Here is a 22,908-nt window from a genome sequence, read left to right as displayed (position 1 = left end):
AGCGTCCAAAAATAATTCCGTTACGTGAATTTTGCCTTCAGATATAATCAGTCTTCTGTTTTAATTATAGACCGAGCGCCCTATCATTCAACTATTTGTAGCTTCCGGCACAGCAGGCTCATTTAAACTGCAACAGCTAGCCTTCTATTTGTTTTAATTCCTATTAAATAAAATATAAGATCCTATTTTTTCAAAATGTACTATATAAGATTTGTTTTTCTATCTACATCAAAATTGGTGTTTATGATTTTGTTCAGATTTGAGAGAAAGAGAAGTAACTATGAATGAACAAGAAATAACTTGGTGTAAAATTATAGTTCGTGAAAAAAGCTACATTAAAATAACATCGATTCTCTAAATTTTTTTTTAATAAATAACACAAATTTTGCTCCCGGAAAATTCAAAATAACATATAAAAAGAATGGGATTGAAAAATAACTGCCATTTCAGTCGAATAAAGATTTATTTTGCCGAGCTTTCGACCTAGGGACTAGGTCATCTTCAGGGCTAGTCTACAAAGTAATACTATTACATTTCAGGGTTGATGTGTCTTCTGTCTTGTCTGTTCATGGACTGTTGGCTTTCGTCTTGTAATTGTTTACGATAACAGAAAATTCCAAAATCGAATTTCCATCGGAAATATAAGTTATTAGGCTCCCAGAGTCCAAAACAAAAAAAAAAAGAAAAAGATTTTTAGAATATAGTTGGCATTTGTTTCAAAAACTAAAAAAAAAATCACAATTTATACTTAATATTTTCATTTCCACAGGAAGTGACTGTACGCAATTTAGCCTTACAAATTTTTCAACCAAAATCGCCCACCAAGTGGATTTTTTTTTTTAAGATTTTCTTAAAAACGGCTCTAAACAATTTTCCTAAAACTTAGTACAGACATTTTACTCAATAGTGGTCAGAATGGATAACAGGCCATTTCTATGAAATTACCATTTTAGAATTACATAAAAAAGGAAGGCTATGTTAAGGAAATTCAAAAATTTAAATAAAATTCCAATTTCAGATGGACCACCTTACTGAACGGATTTTACAGTTAGCTAAGATTTTTTTTCTAAATTGCCACCTAAGACAATCTGAAGATGGAAGGAAGTTAGGTACCCCTGTAAAGTAACATTTCGGTGTAATTAACAGAATTACAAACCTAGATAATGTTAAAATAGTCATTATATAGGTTTTAGAAGCGTACAGTCACTTCCTGTGGAAATGAAAATATTAAGGATAAATTGTGATTTAGTTTTTAGTTTTTGAAACAAATGTCAACTACACTGCCGCTCAAAAGTTTAAGACCACCTGTTATTTATATTAATTAATAAGTTTTAATCACTCAAAACCATAATTACACTTACGGTAGGCGTACGTACAATGGCGGTGCTTCAAAAGACGTGTATAAGATTGTAACAGGTGACGACGAATCATGGATATACGCGTATGAGCCGGAAACTAGACAGCAGTATGGGTGTTTCAAGATGAACCAAATCCAACAAAAGTTTGTTCGCGCTCGAAGCACTTCGAAACAAATGGTCGCCTGTTTTTTCGGAAAAACTGGTCATGTGACAACAGTGCTTTTAGAGCAGCGGTTCTCAACCTGTCGGTCGCGACCCCGGCGGGGGTCGAACGACCAAAACACAGGGGTCGTCTAAAGCCATTGGAAAATACATATTTCCGATGGCTTTAGCCGCTGAGAAGCCGTGCTACAGTCTGCAGCAGCGCTATTCAGCTGGAACGCGCGCCGTTATGGCCGTTAATGTTATTTATTGGAATTAGTAATCAATATTTCTCAATATATAATTTAAATATTGTTTTTGTGATTAATCACTACGTTTAAATTATGTTTGATTTGTAGCAATGAGAATACATAATGCATATCAGGTATTTACATTCCGAATCATAACTGTAGCAAAATTAGAGCTATGAAGTAGCCACCAAAATTATTTTTTGGCTTGGGGTCACCGCAACATGAGGAACTGTATTGCGGGGTCACGGCATTAGAAAGGTGGAGAACCACTGCTTTAGAGGAACGTAGAACGGTCAATTCTAAATGGTACACAACCATTTGTTTGCCGGAAGTCTTCGATGAAATAAGGAAAACAAACAAGCGCCGTCGGATCATTCTTCATCAAGACAATGCCAGCTGTCACACATCTCGTCTAACAACCGACTATTTGAGCACTCAAAAAATCGAATTAATGGGTCATCCGCCGTTCAGTCCTGATTTGGCACCAAATGACTTCTTTTATTTTTCGAACGTCAAGAATAAATTACGTGGACAACGATTTTCGTCGGCAGAAGAAGCCGTTGATGCATTCAAAAACCATGTTTTGGAGGCGTCTCAAGCGGAATGGAAAAATGCTTTGACAAGTGGTTCGAACGCATGCAGAAGTGTACGAGTATAGATCATAAAGGACAATATTTTGAAAAACAATAAAGTCATTTTCAATGACAAATTACTGTTTTTTTTATTATTAGGCTCAAAATATAAATAGTGCCCCTCGTATATTGAACTGTGTACTTCTGTTAACATATATTAAAGCTCCATTGTAGAAAAACAATGTTAGTTTGTGTTATTTATTCCAAAATATATCGAATATTCTCAAAAAATTGAGGGGGTCCTAAACTTTTGACCGGCAGTGTATATTCTAAAAATCTTTTTTTTTCTTTTTTTTTTTTGGACTCTGGGAGCCTAATAACTTATATTTCCGATGGAAATTCTCTGAATTTTGAGAAAAATGTAGAACGTATTAAGTATTTATATTAGATTTATTTAGGTATTTTTAATCTTATTTACACATTAACTTAATATTATTAGAAAAGTTTACTTCAATTTTGCTTCAGAGCAGCTCATAGTTTTTTCCCAATTAAATTTTGCATTTCCACAATAATTTGATGCAAATTGAACTGCGCTGAACTATAGCGCGATACTCCCTTTTTCTTGAATCTAGCCATTTCTTGAACATCGCATATCTTTAAAGTCTCAAAAGTAACAAGAGTTGTCATACTAAAGAAGAGTTATAACCATAATTTAGTAAGAACAGCCGTTTAGTAGTTTTAAGTCTTTTGAAGTTGAAGTTTTACTACAGCATAAAACTTAAGTATATGTAAAAACAAAATAACAAAAAGCAAATGTAATTTTCCCATATTAACACCTTTTATGGAAATTTAAATGCTTTCTCTTTTATAGTTGAGTATAGTTTCCAGGATATATGTGAGTGTTTGCCTAGATAGTTAGTTGTAGTGGTAACTAGAACTAGAAGTGAGTGGCGTAGTTCTTGTTGGGTAATAAAACAGGACCTAGGACTTCACTATTATTTACTACTTAATGAGTACAACGTGTCCTCTCTTAAGCTTTTATCGTCGCTATCCTAGAAAGGAAACGATCTCTGATTTTTCCTCTAGAATAGAAAGTATATTTACTATTTAGTTACCAATTTTAGATTAATTTAATAGAAACAGTAATAGTAAAACTTTATTAGTAAATTATAATTATGGAATATAAAACGTTATGATTATTTGATTGTGGTTTTATTGAATAGCTTTCGTGTTGGAATTTAATCTTTTTATTTAAATTTCTAGTTTTAGTGCCTGCATTAAACTCCTTATTTAGTCAGTTTATTAATTTTTCTAGATTATATTTGGCAATATCTTATCTCTTCAGTTCTTTGCTGGGTACTGGCCAGCAACCCTGGTCATTGCACGCTGCACTCTTTAATATCATGGTGCACTAGCCATAAAAGGTGCCTTATAGAGAGCCGCAAAGAATTTATGAAACATATGGCAGATGGGTGCATATATTAAATTGATATATTGGGATGAATACCGAAGATTGAAGGCTGAAGACATTTTTTTCAGTGTAATTGGTGGTATAGAGAATAAGAATTAGGCCTCTTAGTAATTGGTGGTATAGAGAATAAGAATTAGGCCTCTTAGTAATTCTCAGCACAATGAAATTGTCTTGAGCGTTCAGAATTCAAATAATTCAGTAGGTGGGAAGGTCCTGTTAAATATGAAAATGGGTGAACCTAAAGGAGTGGCAAACGTATACTTGGGAGTGACCTTGTCTTTAAAGAAAAATGAAATAAACGACAAAGTCAAAGAAGAATTATGACTTTATTATGGAGAAATGATCATTATTGTGGTTTTAAACCTCGCATTATGCAAATGGAATTTTTTTTTTCCGGTTTCTTTGTTGTGAAGATGTAGAAAACGTGATGTAAATATTGTGTTCAACCATAACTGTTTGTGTTTAAGACAGTCTTCCCTTGGTCTGATGGCCGGCTGACCAGCGATGCCGCAATAGCCTTCGGATCCCGTGAAAACTAGCCAGTAACCCTACCAAGAGATCCGGCCGAATGCCCGGTTATCCAGGATGGGGAAGAACTTATTTTGGCCACCAGCTCTCTCTCAAGATTGTTAGAAATAAAGTCCCTTATCTTTGAATACGAGGGTCGTTTGAAAAGTCCGTGCAAAAATAAAAACTACTTAATTTTTTGGGGTAAACCTTTTTTATTTTTCAACATAGTCTCCTTTTAGGCTTATACACTTCGTCCAACGCTGCTCTAGTTTGTTGATCCCTTCTGAATAATAGGATTTGTCCAAGTCTGAAAAATAGCCATTCATTTCTGCAATCACCTCCTCGTTTGAATAAAATCTTTTTCCCGCCAGCCATTTCTTCATATTGGGGAACAAATAGTAGTCCGAGGGAGCCAAGTCTGGAGAATAGGGGGGATGTGAAACTAGTTGGAACCCTATTTCCATTAATTTTGCGACCACAAATGCTGAGGTGTGAGCTGGTGCGTTGTCGTGATGGAAAAGGACTTTTTTGTGGGCCAATCGTGGGCGTTTTTCTTGCAGCTCGGTTTTTCAAACGGTCCAATAACGAAGAATAATATGCACCTGTAATAGTTTTACCCTTTTCCAGATAGTCGATGAGGATTATTCCTTTCGAATCCCAAAAGACAGTCGCCATAATCTTTCCGGCCGAAGGAACGGTCTTCGCCTTTTTTGGCGCAGATTCCCCCTTGGTAACCCATTGTTTAGATTGTTCTTTGGTCTCAGGAGTGTAGTGATGTATCCATGTTTCATCCACAGTGACGAAACGACGCTTAAAGTCCTGCGGATTCTTCTGGAACAGCTGCAAACCGTCCTTGCAACACTTCACACGATTTCGTTTTTGGTCAAGCGTGAGCAATCGCGGCACCCATCTTGCGGATAGCTTTGTCATGTCCAAATGTTGATGCAAAATATTATGTACCCGTTCATTCGAGATGCCCACAGCACTAGCAATCTCACGCACCTTCACTCTTCTGTCATCCACCACCATATCATGGATTTTATCAATGATTTCTGGAGTAGTAACCTCAACAGGGCGTCCAGAACGTTCAGCGTTACTTGTGCCCATATGGCCACTCCGAAAATTTTGAAACCACTTATAAACTGTTCTAATCGGAGGTGCAGAGTCACCATAATGTTTATCAAGCTTCTCTTTAGTCTCCTGAGGCGTTTTGCCTTTCATAAAGTAGTGTTTAATCAACACACGAAATTCTTTTACGTCCATTTTTTGAAAATCACTCGACTTCCTCGATTCAAACGAATGCCAAACACAAAGAAATAGACCGATCTGGCTGAAACTTGGTGTGTGTTCTTCCAAGAGATGCTACTAACTAAACATAACCTCGATACGCGCCGGTAGTGCTATCTCTCTGACTTTGCACGGACTTTTCAAACGACCCTCGTAGAGTTCATAGGATTTTAATGGCTTGCAAAGATGCTAAAATCTTCGAGAAAATAACGACCATAGAATTTATTATTCACTGTTCTACGATCACGAATTATCAAAAATTGGTTTAGCCCCGGTACATCTCTGGCTCCAACCTCTTCTAACCATCTTGGAGCCGACAGTAAACGAACTAAAGAATCCTATCTATTTCAGGAGTGCACTAAAATCAGCTGCAGGCACCACTTTCAGAAATTGGCGCGCCTTAAATAAAAAAAAAAAAAATCTTCCTCAAGAAAAAAAAGCTATCTCTGTGCTAACTAAATAGCAATGAAGATAATTTATCTAATAACTGTCCTAACAAAAGCGGAAATGTATTTGTCATAACTTGTAAATAGTTTCCATTATTTCCGTCTCACTTTGTCTTGTTCAACAAACTTTCCTGATAGAATTAGTTTAAAGTGTAGCCTAAATTCCCTATTACACAGCCTCCAAAATTATGATCATACAGTCACACATTTTCTTCCATTATTAAGCTCTGTGACTCAATAGAAATAACAGTACCGTCTGGCGGAAGTCGGAAATTCGTGAATAGAATACAACTAATTTTTTTTTTTTTTTTTTTTTTAAAAAAAAAGGTGTTCCTCCATTTTGCTACCCCGCCCATAGACCTAGTGTATGGTAACTTCCCTGTTAAAATTGTCATGGTCAATTCCCCATTTACCTTTTTGTTAGTAAAATACATCGATAAAAAGTGCTCTAAGGCTTCATAGAATCGATTAACTCGTATCTTTTAAAATAATTCTAAAAATGGTATTTTAAAAATAACAATATCTCGCTCATTTACGTTACCTTGAATGTATAACATTGAACTTGTGCGCGACAGTAATAATTAATCACAATTGATTTAAACTACTAAGGGCACACTATGTTCATATTGGCCACATCTCAAACTAAACTAACCATGTGGGTTTAAAATTACTTTAAGTATTGTTACTAAATTCTAACTACGTAAATGGAAAGTTTACCGCCTGGTAAAAACTTATCTGAAATAACAGCTTGCTTCAAGTCTTTTCTCGAATTTTAATTAGAAAATAAATTCACAATTTACTAAAACATACTTTCAAAGAAAAGTTATTCTTGATTTTGGGAATATTGAGGTGCGGCCAATCAATGAATTCAAATACAAATTTTGTTTAATATTTCTTTTGTACAGAACCTGAAGATGGCAATAGATTTACTGAAATGTTGGTGATCGCATCTCAATATTCCCCAAAATCATCAACAACGGTCGAAAACCAAATTTATCATTAAAAGTTTTTATTGTAGCAAATAAATAATTAAAAATGCAGTTAGGTCCTCTGTTCGCATGGACCTGGCAGATGATAGCCTTTGTAGGTTCTGTGTCAGGAAGAGGAGGAAACGGCAATGCACGTGTTGTGTCAGTGTGAGGAGCTTGTCTGGCTAAGGATGTTACTTCTCGGGAAGGAAAAACCAAGGCCTGTGAACTTTACCCAAGAGCCGCTCTCCAGCATCAAGAGTCTGATTAAAAGGACAGGTCTGGAGGATGAGCTTTAGAGTGAGGGGTACCACAATAGATCCAAAGGGGTCGCATTGGCGTAGGCCTTAAGGCCGCCTTAATATAATCTATCTTAATCTATCTAGGTGCGCAGGATAATATCGCTGATGCCTTTCGAATTGTCCTATCCTGCAGTTTGTTCAGCCATCTTGGTAACGAGAAAGAGAAGTTTGAGTGGGTTCCCCTTTATCTTTTTAAAAATATATTCTAAAATATTATCAAAAATAGATTTTTGCAGCTTTCATCTAAATTTAGTAATCACTTTTAAAAGAACATGATTGGTAAACGTACCCATCACAAAACAATTAAATAATTACGAGTATGTAAATTAATATTTAACTGTAAATAATAATTCTGTAAATAGACGGAGGAGATATTTGAGGGCAAGACTGTTGCCATGGAGATGGACATGAGGCCTACGTGCCCAGTCGCACGCACACTATATCACTTTATACTTCCATTCCCATACCCAGACCCTTCCATCTGGAGGCGTCATTGTCCTTTTGTAATATTTTAGATATTTCTGTCACTCTTTAATTTTTATAGTGTTGATAAAGATAACAAATTTATTAGATATGGTGTTGTTTAGTGGGAGAGCCCCATCATCACTAGTGGGGGGGGTCAGGATACTGTGACCTCATTTTTTCTGTTCTTATTCTTGTAATAAGTGAAAATATGTGGGAATATATTAAAAGGCATCACGAGCAGTTAGAGGCGAGACCGCAAGTCTAGGCCTTGGATTTTATTTAATGATTAATATGAGTAATGGTAAAGTATGTTTGTAAAGCTAGAGCTTTACCCAAGAGTCGCTCTCCAGCATTAAGAGTCTGATTAAAAGGACAGGTCTGGAGGGTGAGCTTTAAAGTGAGGGGAGCCACAATAGATCCAAAGGGGTCGCAGTGGCGTAGGCCTTAAGGGCCGCCCTAATCTAATCTAAAGTTTGCTAGTCGCCTCCGTTCAGGACACCTAATTTGGTAGTTGGATGTAAAGCCTGCCGGAAATAATAGGCATTGCTTTACTTAATTAATGTTTAAAGTTATCTTTCTTCTTCTTCTTCTTCTTCTTCTTCTTCTTCTTCTTCTTCCTCTGGATGTACGGTCCTCGAAGGACTTTGGCCTCCTCTCTTACCTAAGCAATCCTACTCCATGTCCTTACTCCCAGGCTTCTAATCTCTTCCACTGCATCATCCACAGCCACCTAATCCCCGGTTTTCCTATCGACCTCCCCCATGGGTGCCCATTCATTATTTTCCTGGGGAAATCTAGAATCTTCCATCCCCATTAAATGCTCCAGCCATCTTAATCTTCCCATGTTAATCCAACCTACTCTAAATCTTGCTCGTAGTGATCTCAGTCCAATAAAATGAAACTGGTAGGAATTTAGTGTTGAATTTCTATGATTAGAATGGGCTCCTTAGTATTGGGTTAGACCAGGTGACCCTAAACTTTGTAGATAAGGGGCCGGACTATGGACAAATCTCTATGCACTCTGCACATATCTTATTTTAAAGTAAAAAAACTAACGGGAAGAAATGCAGTATTTAAAATAAAGAACAATTAAATTTAAATCAACAAACTGCTTTACCATTTCTTCCTACTTCTGCTGTTATTTCACACTGCTTCCCTGAGCCGTGACGCGTGCGTCCCGCGTCACCGGAAGTAGTACTGTACGGCGTGCGTTGCCGCCACATACAGTACTCCACTCACTGAAACACCAATGAAAGAGGTGCCCCTTCCGGAAGTGCGTCGAGGACCGGCTAAATGGCCTCAGAGGGGCTGCATGTGGCCCGCGGGGCCTTAGTTTGGGGTCCCCTGGGCCAGAAATACAATAAACTGCGTGCTACGATGAATAAGATCAGCGACACTATCCAGTACTGAGCTCCTAATTACATTTAATTCTTACAATTGTTTGTGACATATATCTATATTCTTTGGTTATTCAATAGAACTGGAAATTTTAACATTTTTTATTCAAAACTACAGTATACTATATACTGTATACTGTAAAATGTACTGTAAATAGAATCAAGTTTCCTCAACAACTTCTCCCTTTAACGAACAAAATTTAAAATCAAACTGATACTCTCGGATGAGAAATGCTAGTAAAAGAAAGTGAATAAAATATAGTTCCAACTTAATTTTATTTGAATTAAAAACAATTATATATATGATTAATAATATTAATATAAAATTTGGGCATTATGGTATAAATTATAATAAAATGAAACTATATTAGCAAGAGTAGGGAGACGGGTTTGAGATAGTGAACACTAACATCAAAGCGTTTTCTGCAACCATTTGGTTAATCTTTAAAGCCGGCGCTTATTTTCTGCTTATCATCAAGATGAGAAGTTCATATTCAGCAGGCTGGACTCAGCAAGTTGACAGTAGCCAATATGAATGTAACACATCATTACATTGTATGGACACGTGCCGTATAGCGCTATTAATTTTCCAATTCTTATTGCACCCTTGGGATATTTATCTAATGGATATTGATTGTGTCTGTTCTGCTTAAATAGGGTGTATATTTTAGGGTGACCTATTTTGTGAAAATTAAGGAAAACTTTCTACTAGTTTTGCCCATTATTATGAATTATTCCATGGAAATCGGAATTATGCAGTATTATGCAACATCTGTAACCAATATTGTAACAATGATGTTATTCTTTTATTTTAATATAAAGATATTTATTTTGTTTATAATAGTTACAAAAAAACAAAAAAGAAAAATGAATTAATTCAAACATTTAGCTGCCCTGTATCTTTTTTTTTTAAATTCAAACGAAATCTCTTTTTAAAAAATATTTGCGAACAATTAAAAGTCCAGCCTCTTGCTAGAAGTCTGTGGAGCCATTTGATTTAAGGTTTTCATTAAAACTGACCAACCATCTTTGAAAACTTAGAACCCAAGCTACACAATTCTATTCTCTAATCTTCTACAAGTTTTCGGAATATAATGGCGTCGCAATGTGGCTCAGGTTTATTTATTTTCAGAATATATAATAACCGCGAAGAATATATGGAATATCTTCTAATTTTATTCGTCATCAGTCCATGAACAGACAAGACTGAAGACACACCAACCCTCAAATGTAAAAGTATTACTTTCTAAACTAGCCCTGAAGATGACCTAGGTCCTAGGTCGAAAGCTCGGCAAAATAAATTTTAACCGACTGAAATTGCAATTATTTTTTCATCCTATTTATTCGTCATTTTGTATCTCTGACTGATTTTGGACTTTAATCCCATCATCGAGGGAGGATAATCATTATTTGTATATTCCAAAGTCCGGATGATGGTCTGGAGGATATACGAATTATCCAGCACTGCAGATTTAAACCACATTCTTAATCTAGGGGATGTTTTTTCGTATTGTGGAACTTCGCAAAATTAATAATTCAGGGAAATTTCCAAAATTGTTGTTTCAAATTTGACTATCTCTACTGACCTCTAACGGAACTCTTGGTTTTAGTAAATTTTGGCTGTAAATGATGTAAAGATAGTTGGAATAGTTTTGGTAAAATTTTATTGTAAATATTTAAAGATAATTCAAATTCTTGATTCTTGATACTTTCATGGTTGCTAAGATGGTGTCAAAATGAGAATTCTTAGTAATTCTAAGACATAATTGATTAGACAAGATGTATGCAGCGGAAGGACTGTTAAAAAATTAGTTAACTTGGTTAGGTAGATGTGCTAAATGAATGATCTTTTACAAAAATTATAATCTGTGACAGCAGTTTTGGGTTGAATAACAGGTTCACGTAGATATGTACGAGGCTCGTTTGAAAAGTCCGTGCAAAAATAAAAACTACTTAATTTTTGGGGGTAAACCTTTTTTATTTTTCAACATAGTCTCCTTTTAGGCTTATACACTTCGTCCAACGCTGCTCTAGTTTGTTGATCCCTTCCGAATAATAGGATTTGTCCAAGTCTGAAAAATAGCCATTCGTTTCTGCAATCACCTCCTCGTTTGAATAAAATCTTTTTCCCGCCAGCCATTTCTTCATATTGGGGAAGAAATAGTAGTCCGAGGGAGCCAAGTCTGGAGAATAGGGGGGTGTGAAACGAGTTGGAACCCTGTTTCCATTAATTTTGCGACCACAACTGCTGAGGTGTGAGCTGGTGCGTTGTCGTGATGGAAAAGGACTTTTTTGTGGGCCAATCGTGGGCGTTTTTCTTGCAGCTCGGTTTTCAAACGATCCAATAACGATGAATAATATGCACCTGTAATAGTTTTACCCTTTTTCAGATAGTCGATGAGGATTATTCCTTGCGAATCCCAAAAGACAGCCGCCATAATCTTTCCGGCCGAAGGAACGGTCTTCGCCTTTTTTGGCGCAGATTCCCCCTTGGTAACCCATTGTTTAGATTGTTCTTTGGTCTCAGGAGTGTAGTGATGTATCCATGTTTCATCCACAGTGACGAAACGACGCTTAAAGTCTTGCGGATTCTTCTGGAACAGCTGCAAACCGTCCTTGCAACACTTCACACGATTTCGTTTTTGGTCAAGCGTGAGCAATCGCGGCACCCATCTTGCGGATAGCTTTATCATGTCCAAATGTTGATGCAAAATATTATGTACCCGTTCATTCGAGATGCCCACAGCACTAGCAATCTCACGCACCTTCACTCTTCTGTCATCCATCACCATATCATGGATTTTATCAATGATTTCTGGAGTAGTAACCTCAACAGGGCGTCCAGAACGTTCAGCGTCACTTGTGCCCATATGGCCACTCCGAAAATTTTGAAACCACTTATAAACTGTTCTAATCGAAGGTGCAGAGTCACCATAGTGTTTATCAAGCTTCTCTTTAGTCTCCTGAGGCGTTTTGCCTTTCATAAAGTAGTGTTTAATCAACACACGAAATTCTTTTTCGTCCATTTTTTGAAAATCACTCGACTTCCTCGATTCAAACGAATGCCAAACACAAAGAAATAGACCGATCTGGCTGAAACTTGGTGTGTGTTCTTCCAAGAGATGCTACTAACTAAACATAACCTCGATACGCGCCAGTGGTGCTATCTCTCTGACTTTGCACGGACTTTTCAAACGACCCTCGTAGTATAAACAAAGCTGTGGAGTGGAATTTTACCTGAAATTCAATTCCGGAAATCTCAAAAAGATAAAAATCGTTTTTTAGCAAATTTGGTTTTGTTTGTGTACAAAATAGGATAAATGAAAAGATGCAATGTTGCGCTGTATGTCTTGAAAGAGTATGCATCTGAGGCAAGCTTTTGTTTTGCGTTTATTTGTGCTACAATCAGCACGTTAGCTCTGTAAGTAAGAATGATAACAGAGTAATAAATGGAGTAAACGAGTGGAGAAGTTACTCAATTGATAACACTCCAAAACATGAGACTATTAGTCACTCTCTTCACTTGAGAGGAGATCAATAGGCCAGGCGTCTTGTCGGGTTATCAGGAAGTGTTCTTGAAGAAAGATTTTTGAGCTAGAGGATATATACGAGTATGAGATTGCAGATTGAAGTAGAGTTTTCTGTATCGTGTTTTCAGCGACTTGTGTGACAAAAGGAATGTTAAGGTCAGTGTGTATAGTCAGGTTGGAGACATAAAATGGAGGGTTTACAAATAGTTCGAAGTATTTTAGATTGAGGAGATTAAATCCTTTGGTTGAACCCCACAGCTCTATTCCATACGCCCAGATGGGTTTCAAAATAGAAGTGTAAATCAGTCTTTTGTTGCCCAGAGATAGTTTAGATCTATCGTCTACGAGTCTTTTAAGTAGTCGATAGCGTCTATTTAGTTCTGTTCTTTTAGGTCTATTGTAGGGGTAGAGGCAAACTTAAATATTTATTATGAATACAAAAATTTGAAATACTAAATTCTAAATCTAAAAGAATGCGGAAGGAAAGGAAATGCAATAATGTTAATATTAGTAAAGAAAAAATTACATAGCCATTGCTTCAGCCAAGTATTATATTAGTAATATAATCAATAGTTCGAAGGGCAAACTAGAACTTCTAAAAAGCTTGTCTAATGTCTAGTTATACAATTTATTTAGGTAGCCTTGACATTGCCTAACCTCTTGCTATACAGCATATTATGGGTAGTATCTCGCATTGCCTTTGTTCTACGAGGTAGATTTTTAACGCATTCTACTTTTAAATTTTTTTTTTAATTCTTTTTAAAAAAATTATCGGGTAATCAATATGTTACAAATATTTTCAATGATTTATTTCCTTATGTTACCAACTGTTAATTCTGCAAAATATACCATCATCGAGGTTATGGGCGATAAATTAAACTCCAACTGTATCAGTTTACTGATTTGTACAGTTCATTGAACGATAGATAACGCTGTATCTCTTCTCAAATTTGATTAAATTAGGGGGAAACTCCGACTGAGAGAAAATATCTTTTTGAGGAAAAAGAAATGGAGAAATTTTGAGACAGCTGTGGCAGTAAGCTTTTAATTTAAAATGGTTACTGGTTACTTTGGTAAGCATTAATAAATATTGATAAAGACTGATTTGACTTTTTCTTTTTTGGTGCACACACCCGTACCATATCATTGTTTAGCTTAAGATAAATGCAGTAGTGGTAAACACGAACTGTGAGCAAGTGTTAGACGAAAACGTAAATGAAGTCCGAAATCTCTGCACCAAACGGATTCATCTACTTGTAATGCAGGTCCGAAATCCGGCAGGAAATACAAATAAACATGCGTGCTACGACAGATAGAATCAAAGTTAAACAATTTAGCCTACTAATAGCCATAAAACGTTAAAGAAGAATTTGATTTAATGCATTGAATTGCACTCTATTTTGAATTGCACTTTTCTTATACTAGATTTTTTTTTTTCTATTTACAGCATCCCTTGGAATAGAGTAACTCTATTTCTTTCCTTTTATTTTGCTGTAAAACCAGTTGCGGTAACTTTTACACCCCAGTGTGTGTCTATATTAAGATAGCCGTGGATACCAGAGGTAGCCAGCCCTCTTATCTGGTTATTATTTTTAAAAACATCAGCCTCTATCTCGGATGGGCGAGAACCAGGGCACATTGCCTACTACCACCAACCCCTTCTTCTTTCTGTATATCTCAGATATGTATATTTATACATTATCTAATCATTTCTGTGCTTCTAAACATCTGATTTGAACACTCGCAAGACTTTTTCTTACTTTTAATTTCAAGATTTTAACTTGTATATTTTCTCGAAACTACAGGGATTTTTGAAAACATATTTATTTAATAATTACTAAAATTACCCAATTTTTAGTAGTTTCAATGGCAGTTAAATAGGAGCCAAAATCCATTAGAATTCGCTTAAAATTTTAGCTTGAAAAATTAATTAAATAGAAGGTTATTGAACAACAAGTACGCAATACGAACGTTAGAAACAGTTTAGTATTTCCAGTTGTGTTTCCTTAAATTCTAAATTTTACCTACACTCCGCGTTTACAGCATAAAGGTATAGAACTGTACATTGTACTGGCCTGGTAATTTACAGAAAAGTAATGGAATTTTGGGAAAATTTACCAAATTAACGTTAAACAGGACGCATAAGTATAATTTGTAAGACTTTTTTTTAAAAAAAAAAAAAAATCGTTAAAGCCATTTTTGAGGCCCCCAAAATCTCAAAAGTGTAAAAAACTTTATTGGTATTTTCGGTTTAGAGTTCTAGGGCGCTAATATCCGTGTAAGGCAGGGATGTCAGAATTGACTTGGAAAAAAAGTAGCACCGGGCGTCAGTGACCTCTAATTTCAACGCGCCTTAAATTGAAGAATAAAAAAGTATTTACTTAGATAAAAGTAAAAATACATTTTAATTACCTGAAATCATGAATTTGAGATTAAATAGTATATCAAAATGAAATTCATCAAATACTCTTTCAGCCCTTTGTCAGCTGAATATTTAGTCAGCCTTTACTACTATGAACAAGAACTATCCAATGCCACAAGAACTGGCTACAAAAACCAGCAAAAGAAATCACATTGGGAATGACCCAGATTTCGAAAAACTAAAAAACGATAATTATTTGTTTTCAAATTATGTAGAGAAGGACGAGGTAACGTAATTATTATTTTTATGTGATCGAGGTAACCTTGCCTAGCGCGTATATCCTTTCGCTCATTGTACATTCTATTCCATGAAGATCGTTGACGGATATTTCCTCTAGTATACGTGTTCCAGCTGGAAGCCCTACAATTAAGTGAACTTGGGACATTTTGGCCAACTGCTTTTAGTAATATTTAAAATTATTTACTGGGTCTTACAAATACAGGAAGTGACTACCTGGCTATAGTAGAACCTGATTTGTTGGTTTTGGTGGGTATTAATTTTCAATTCGTGCGTTCCATTGTTTAGGTATTGAATAAAAATTAGGGTTAGTTCTTGGTCTTTATTGCTTTAAGATGAAGTTATACTTTTGGATATTCTTGGTAGCAAGATGTTTTTTAAGGACATCTAAAGATTGAAAATGCTACCAAGTTACTTGACCATCTCAGGAGATATTAAATTAAATTTCATGTTAGTTGTCAGAGTTCGTATTTTTTTTGAGAGAGAATCAGTTACCGCTCCCAAATTTATCTCGAACCGTCTAAGATGTAGCCTCTCTACGTAACTATCTACTTATCGTACATAGTGGCACTACAACTCACATCTAGGTCCTGGCATCATTCAATCCACCATCTAGCCATCTCAATTTCTCCACTTGTCTTCTTCATAGATCGTGGTGGCATTGGTTTAACTCGCCTCCAACCCCTAGGTAATTCTAATCTAAAATGATTGGTTATTAAAAATCTTAGATGATTTGCTAGTAACCATGGCCCAGTAATGAATACAGATTTTTTGAAATCTGCAGTTGGATAATGGTGTTGCAATATTTCTGCTGCAAAAGGTTATGTGGTATAAGCACCGCATGCTATGCAGCAAGTTGCATTACAGACCTTAATAATTAGATAAAATGGGAAGGAATAAGAGAGGCAGATAAGCCCAATCAAACTTTGCCTCCAGATGGCGTGTTAGTCTTCAAGCAAGATCGATGCTAACTTATATTTCGTGGAAAAAGATAGTGCCCATCCCGTCTAAATCTGCTTGCCCCTCTTTTTTCCCTTATTTGTTAAAAAATGTGGTCTTTTGTAGTATTATATTGATCCTTTTTGCACCCAAATATAATTTTTTTTATGTTTTTACTCCCTTATCCTGTTCCCCTTAAGACAAGATATTGTAAACCAATTACATTTTCGAGATTCAACTCAATAAAATAATCAATATTTGTCTAGTTTTGAATTTTACAATAAAATATAGCATTGAACTTCCTCTAAGCTAAGAATTGCCAAAAATTAAATTGGAGTCAACAATTTTGAAACGGGTAGAATAGTCGGGTTTTGAATGAAGCTGGTACATATTACCGAACAATCGTGCATCTTTTGAACCAAAATCCGAGCAAAGAATCGATCAGAAATTTTAAAGATTGAATAGACATTATATTTATTTAGGCTTCCTTCAATAATTTAATCAAAAAGAAATTTAGAAGGTGAAAAAGAGAAGTAAATTTTCAAAGTACTAAATGAGAAGGTGCACAGTTGGGAAATTTGTTACTAAATTTGCCCATTTATTACCATATTTTAATAAATATTATGTTACGTATTGCAAAAAGCTGAAACCTGACATACTGAAATGTTATACGATGACCCTTTGACCTCTTTTTACCCTTCTGATATATATATTATATACCTGATATATATCTAATGTATATATCTGTACATATATTTCTGTGCCTATAGTTAATCAATACAAGGTTTGAATTCTCTACAGATAACTATTTCTGCTCGTTAATATAGTATTTATTTTACTCTATTCTATTATCTGCTGGCTGCCTAACGACATGGGTAAAAAGCAGATACCAACCTTAGGTAGGTGGTAGGAAAAGACACAGAGGAACAAAATTAGAAATGCCACTACACTGGATGAATCCTGGATGTGTGGAACCTGCAGTGAATCCCAAATTTGGCGCACTTTACCAGTATGACCAGTGATAGGGTGACCAGACAAGGAGTGTATGAAGCAAGTGGGGAAGGGAATAGACGTTAGGGGGTCGTCCAAGAAGAACCTGGAAGGATGATAAATTGGGAAAAGGTGTTAGGGTATAGAGAGTTGGACTGGAGAAGGAGGAGGCAGTTTAATGAGAATCATGATGAATAGAAGAAGCTTTGCAAGATCTACAAGCTCTGCAAAGGCGGAAGAAGTGGATGGATCTGCTGGCTCACTTCCAGTTACTAACGCCATGGACCATTTGAAATAGGACAACTTCCACCATGGTCATTTAATAAACACATCAGCTACGATTACCGTAGGTCGATAGGTAGATACGTAGGGCTAACTACTAGGTCAAAATCTATCTCCCAATCGAAATATCCGAACCAACGTTACACCATTTTTTATAATTTGTAAAACATAAAATAAAATAGAATCAGTAGCTAGGCTTTGATTGCAAATTAGAACAGAGCGCTTTAAAAGAATTATGTACACGGCGGGAATCGAAATGAAAAAAGTATTCTTTGGCCACACGTGCCGCATCGATAGACCTACTTTTGTAACAGATCGATTCAAGTTCTCTAGAAAAATCAGTTCTAACTAGAAAATTTTATCATTTTACGCTTAACCTAAATAAAATATTCTATTTTCAACATCCAAAAATAAAGTATTACTTTGTAAATTTAGTTGTAGCTTAAATTTTTAGTTTGAGGGGAAAAATTAATGAACATTTTTTTCTAGTTATAAGAGACTAATTTCATGTTTAGATTCAGCGCCTCAAATTTATCTAAAATCAGTTCTAAAATCCTAGGCACAAATATATATATATATATATATATATATATATATATATTGTAGATAATAGATATTAAATAGTACAACTCTGTTTCATCTGTTGAACTCCAGTATTTTATTGAAATGAGATCTACATTCTTACAGAATTTTTGTATCTTTGCCTTCGTCTAAGAACACCCTGTATCTCTTGATTAAATTAACAAGAAGAATTCTTGCCAATAAACGTGCCTATCTAGGCGTAATCAGTTTTAATGTTTTTCTTCAAATTGCCATTCGCACAGTTCATATATTTGTGTGCAATGCCATTTCTTACATGTCACGTATTTATGGCAAACTAAAACTATTGTTATGGTTTCTCTCTCTGTAAACTAAAACGTTGATCTATTGAAGAAAATAGTTACAACTTTTTGCATGAAAAACTATTTTGACAACAGTTTCTGAGGTTTTAATTTAGGAAAAACATCTGGTTTTGTTGTATGTAACGAGAGAACACTGTCTAGAAGTCGTTAAAACAGAAACTATGTAGTATTTTGGTAGGGGAAAAAAAAGATGGAGAAAAAAGAAAAATAGCAATTTTCATGTAATAAACCAAATTTGAAACCTTTTGCGTTGCTGCGGATTCACAAGAGAGATTAGATGTCAACTAGGAGAGACAGATCTGCGAACCATTCATGTGGAGCTCGCCAGGCCTCACGAATGTTCTAAGGCAAATTAAAGGAACACATCTCACTTGTCCAGTCAAATAATCCGTTATTTCACTTCTGGAAAGATATTTCTAGCCCAAGTGGAGAAGACGGAGCTGAACTAGCAGAGGACACTGGCATCCCATAAAAGTGGTACAGATCTCGACAGTTATAATTGCAAAGACAACGCGTTTCACTATCTGGAATTCTTTGTTCCCAGGGTCGAAACATTCTGATGTAGCAGTTCTCCTATAATCTTTAAAAACTAACGCAGATATTCTGAAGTTTCAATAATCAAATGTGCATTTCCGTAAGGCAGTCACAGATTTTATTATTTATTAGGCAGAAACTGGACATAATAGGGCAACATGTGAAAATTAGGTGCCATGAACTGAGGCGACTAGCAAACATACTGCACTACAAATTTATCATATTAGCTATGAAATAAAATGCAAGGCCTAGGACCTGGGTATTCGAACCCAGTACTATAATACATCTTAACTTTTGCAGGCCTCGCTACATAAATTGCAACTACTGTTTTAATGGAAATATTATATTTATCTTAGCACCATATTTTTTGTTAAAATGACTTTCAGTGCCTCTGTCACATTTCAAGGCAACCTTCATTTTGGAAATGGCCTAGGGCCATTTGAGTCCTATCTATAGGTTAGTATAACCGGCAGTAGAATTTTATAAAGGACACTACAAAATAGATAAAAAAAATAGAACCTCATTGTATACAGGAGTTTATTATTTCAATTACATGGATTAGACATTAGTCCTGGACATTGTTTGTAAGAGAACTTAATGTAGGGAGGTACTTTCTAGAGTTACATAATAAAGGTCAAGTTATGTTTATTTATAAAGTCCCTTGTGTTAAGTTCATGATCATTTAAATAGCAGTTTATAGTAATTTTTTATTTTTTTTTAAATTAAAAGTTTCTTATTTTTCATTTAAAGTTACTTAATAGTGAAGTCTTAGCAATATTAAATCGCGTTTCCATTGGTAAATCCCTAAAACTGTAAAATTCAGTCGGCAAATTCCTAGAAAAAAACCTTAGTGTCGGCAGGAAGGGTAGGCTAATAAAGCAAACCATCCATTGTACTTTGTCCCTAAGCAGAAAGGTCAGTTATATTATCAGAAACCATATCTTTGGAATTGCCTTTCAGGTTGTAAAATATATTTTTTTGTTAAGCTGTAATAAAGGCAGTAGACTTCGGTTCAAGTCTGTAAACATACATAATCGTGTATAAATGTTTACATACAAAAAAAAAAATTATTAAGGGTAACTAATTTAATTAAAATCACCAACCAAACAATAGCATAAAAAGTAAACAATAGATATTTGTTATCTATTTGGCCTATTCTAATTTGTATGTCAACTATTAATCTGATCTAATTGTTTTTTGTTTAAATTTGTTTTCAGGTTGAACAGCGAGATGTACCTGGTATTGACAGTGCGTACCTTGCCATGGACACAGAAGAAGGCTTCGAGGTAATACTTTACATACATATATTTTGAAATTTATTTACTATTTCAGTTAGTTTCTATTCTTAGACTCCCCAAGTAAATAAAGCTAGCTTCGCCAATGCTCTCTTAACCTAAGGTAGCTACAGGGATTCACTTGCAGCTTAGGAAAGCGAATGAATCACTTTACTCACACACATGGATAAAAAATAATTATTTAGGTTGTTATTTTAGAAACAAAAAATAATTAAATGAATGAATAACCTTGCTTGTTATTGCTACAAAGCAATGTTATTCTATTGATCACTTTATATTATCTTAAAATAGAATAATTTCTCTTTTATGTTGTTAAAAATGATTGATTAGCTTTGTTATTTAAATCAAAAGCATAACTGTACTAATGATGTTAAAAAGCAGTGTATTTCTAGGCCCACTAATATAATAATGTAGATTGTGGTTTGTTAACAGTCGTTATATAAGAGTAAAGCTACATACTATGATGATATATTGTAATGGGCATGTTTGGCGCCAGTTAGCTATCTTGTCTGTTTAATTTTCGCTACGTACTGAACTCTCCCCCACTTCGTCTCAACACTCCTCTCCTTTCTTTGTACACTAATAATTATATATCACATTATTGCCTTGTATTAACTGGTATTATACTGTGGGGGAATGACTCCCAATAATTATTAACTCACCAACCTAACTACTGATGCACTCTGTTGGATAATTTAGGAATTACTAGCAGAAGGTAGTTTACAATACTGTTACTTACCCCAGAGTTGTGATGGTTATTAAAGTGAAGTAAGTTATTAGTGTGCAAAATGTAGGAAAACTAAAAAAGAAGTTGGTAAAAATAAGTTTTGTGTTTATTTCGCCGGATGAAAAAAAAGAAGGAAGTTGATTTTGAATTGATACCTAAAAAGGAATTGTGGTCCGTTTTGAGAGAACTGAGTTTGTGTAACATTAATCCGTCAGCTAATAGTTGTAGAATTTAATAGGATAATTGCTGGCAACCCGACGATGTCTGGCAAGAGGGTTCGTTTTAAGAAAATGAGTAAAAAAAGGAATCCACTTTTCTGTGTACCAATCATCATTTGGTACATACCATGGAGTAATTAAGATAATAATGAAAAACAAGAAGAGTATTAGTGAGACTACAGAGAAAGCAGGAAGCAAAGTTGCCAAGAACTAAAGAGAGGCGAATGAATAAGAAAAAGGGATTACGAGAATGGAACCGACCTTCAGATTTTTGTCTAGCCTCAAAAAACAGCAGAGTATAATATAAAAAATTTAAATAGATTCTTATTTACACATTTATAATTCAATTTACAAATCATAAATTTTTACAGATAATAAAAAAAAAAAGTACGTTTTATCTACCGTGGTGACCTTGCTCTTAACAACCAAAATTTGAGTTTATTCAACCAGTCCACCGGCCCAAGGTGAACACAGTAATGATTGTATAAAGGTGTTTACCCACAATCTATTTTTAAAATTATACGTTTAAGGACGTACTATCAAAATGAATAATAATTTTTTTGAACTGAAACTAGGTTAGTACAGTTGACTTGTTGTTCATTGTAATTACTAAAAAGAAAGTAACTGGTACCATTTTAATTATATTTTATTTTATTGTAAGGGAAAATAATGCTTTCGTACGTAAGGACAGATTTGTGCAGTGGTTATAAGTTGGACTAGTAAGTGAAAGATGCCCCAGTTTGAGTGCAGCCTGTAGTTACTATTTTCTTCAATTAGTAAAATGTTAAATGTAAAGTGTAAGTCGTCCTGGAAGAGGGACTGGACCTCTACACTGTAAATTGTTTCTATATTACCTGAACTCCCAAGACATAGGGACTTGTTCTCTAAAACCTCCAAATCAAACTCAAATGAGAACTGCTTGAAAATTACTATTAAAGTAGATTTATAATTTTTATTTTATGTTGAAATTTTAAAACGTATGAAATTATTAATCAAAGTGTTTATTGTAGGTGGTTTGGAATGAAGTACAATTTTCGGAGCGGAAGAACTTCAAATCGCAAGAAGAGAAGATTCAGCAAGTATTCGAAAACCTCACCCAACTGGATCATCCTAACATAGTAAAATTTCATAAATATTGGACTGATACACACAACGAAAAACCTAGGGTAATTTCTTTAATAATTTCAATTTATACGTCCATTTAAAAAATTTATAAATAACTGTCGTTTTTCGTAACTAAATATATTAGATAGTTTTGTTTGACCAATTTTATGGTGCCCATCTTTTTTTTTTGTTAGAAATATACGGTTATGAGGTTTGTTCCAATATCATTTGATTTGGGATATTTTTTTGTTTTTGCATGCTTGGGTTCATTGCCCACCACAATTTATAATTTATATTTTTAATTTGGTTAAAAAGCTCTGTCATTTGAAAAATTATAACCATGTCTATAACCTTCTCAGTGCCTGTAACCTTCCTGTTAACCGAACGTGTGCTTCACCAGTTCTTACTGCATTCCTCTACGGAAATGGCGTGCTCACTTTTAATTGTCTGTTTTGAGATTAAAGTTTTCGGAACAACATGCTATTCAGTTGGAAATAGGTTAATAAAAATTTGGAATGTTTATCAACTATGGTTGGCTCCTGCTACCAATAATTTCAAAC

At 34.9% G+C, this 22,908-nt stretch overlaps 1 protein-coding gene across 1 annotated transcript in view; it reads left to right on the top strand.

The window, feature by feature from the left end:
* Madm (MLF1-adaptor molecule) overlaps nt 1-22,908 on the top strand; it is a 243,375-nt gene that overhangs the window by 191,746 nt on the left and 28,721 nt on the right. Inside the window, exons 2-3 of the mRNA XM_074115896.1 lie at nt 20,222-20,290; nt 22,255-22,410. Coding sequence (XP_073971997.1) covers nt 20,222-20,290; nt 22,255-22,410 — 225 coding nt within the window. The remainder of the gene's footprint in view (nt 1-20,221; nt 20,291-22,254; nt 22,411-22,908) is intronic.

The sequence above is a fragment of the Rhodnius prolixus genome, unplaced genomic scaffold (genome assembly GCF_049639745.1).
Source record: "Rhodnius prolixus isolate KJV_2025 unplaced genomic scaffold, Rpr scaffold_13, whole genome shotgun sequence".
In the NCBI taxonomy this organism is placed as follows: Eukaryota; Metazoa; Arthropoda; class Insecta; order Hemiptera; family Reduviidae; genus Rhodnius; species Rhodnius prolixus.
The sequence above is the reverse complement of the archived record's forward strand: the minus strand, read 5'-3'. Positions and strand labels throughout refer to the sequence as shown.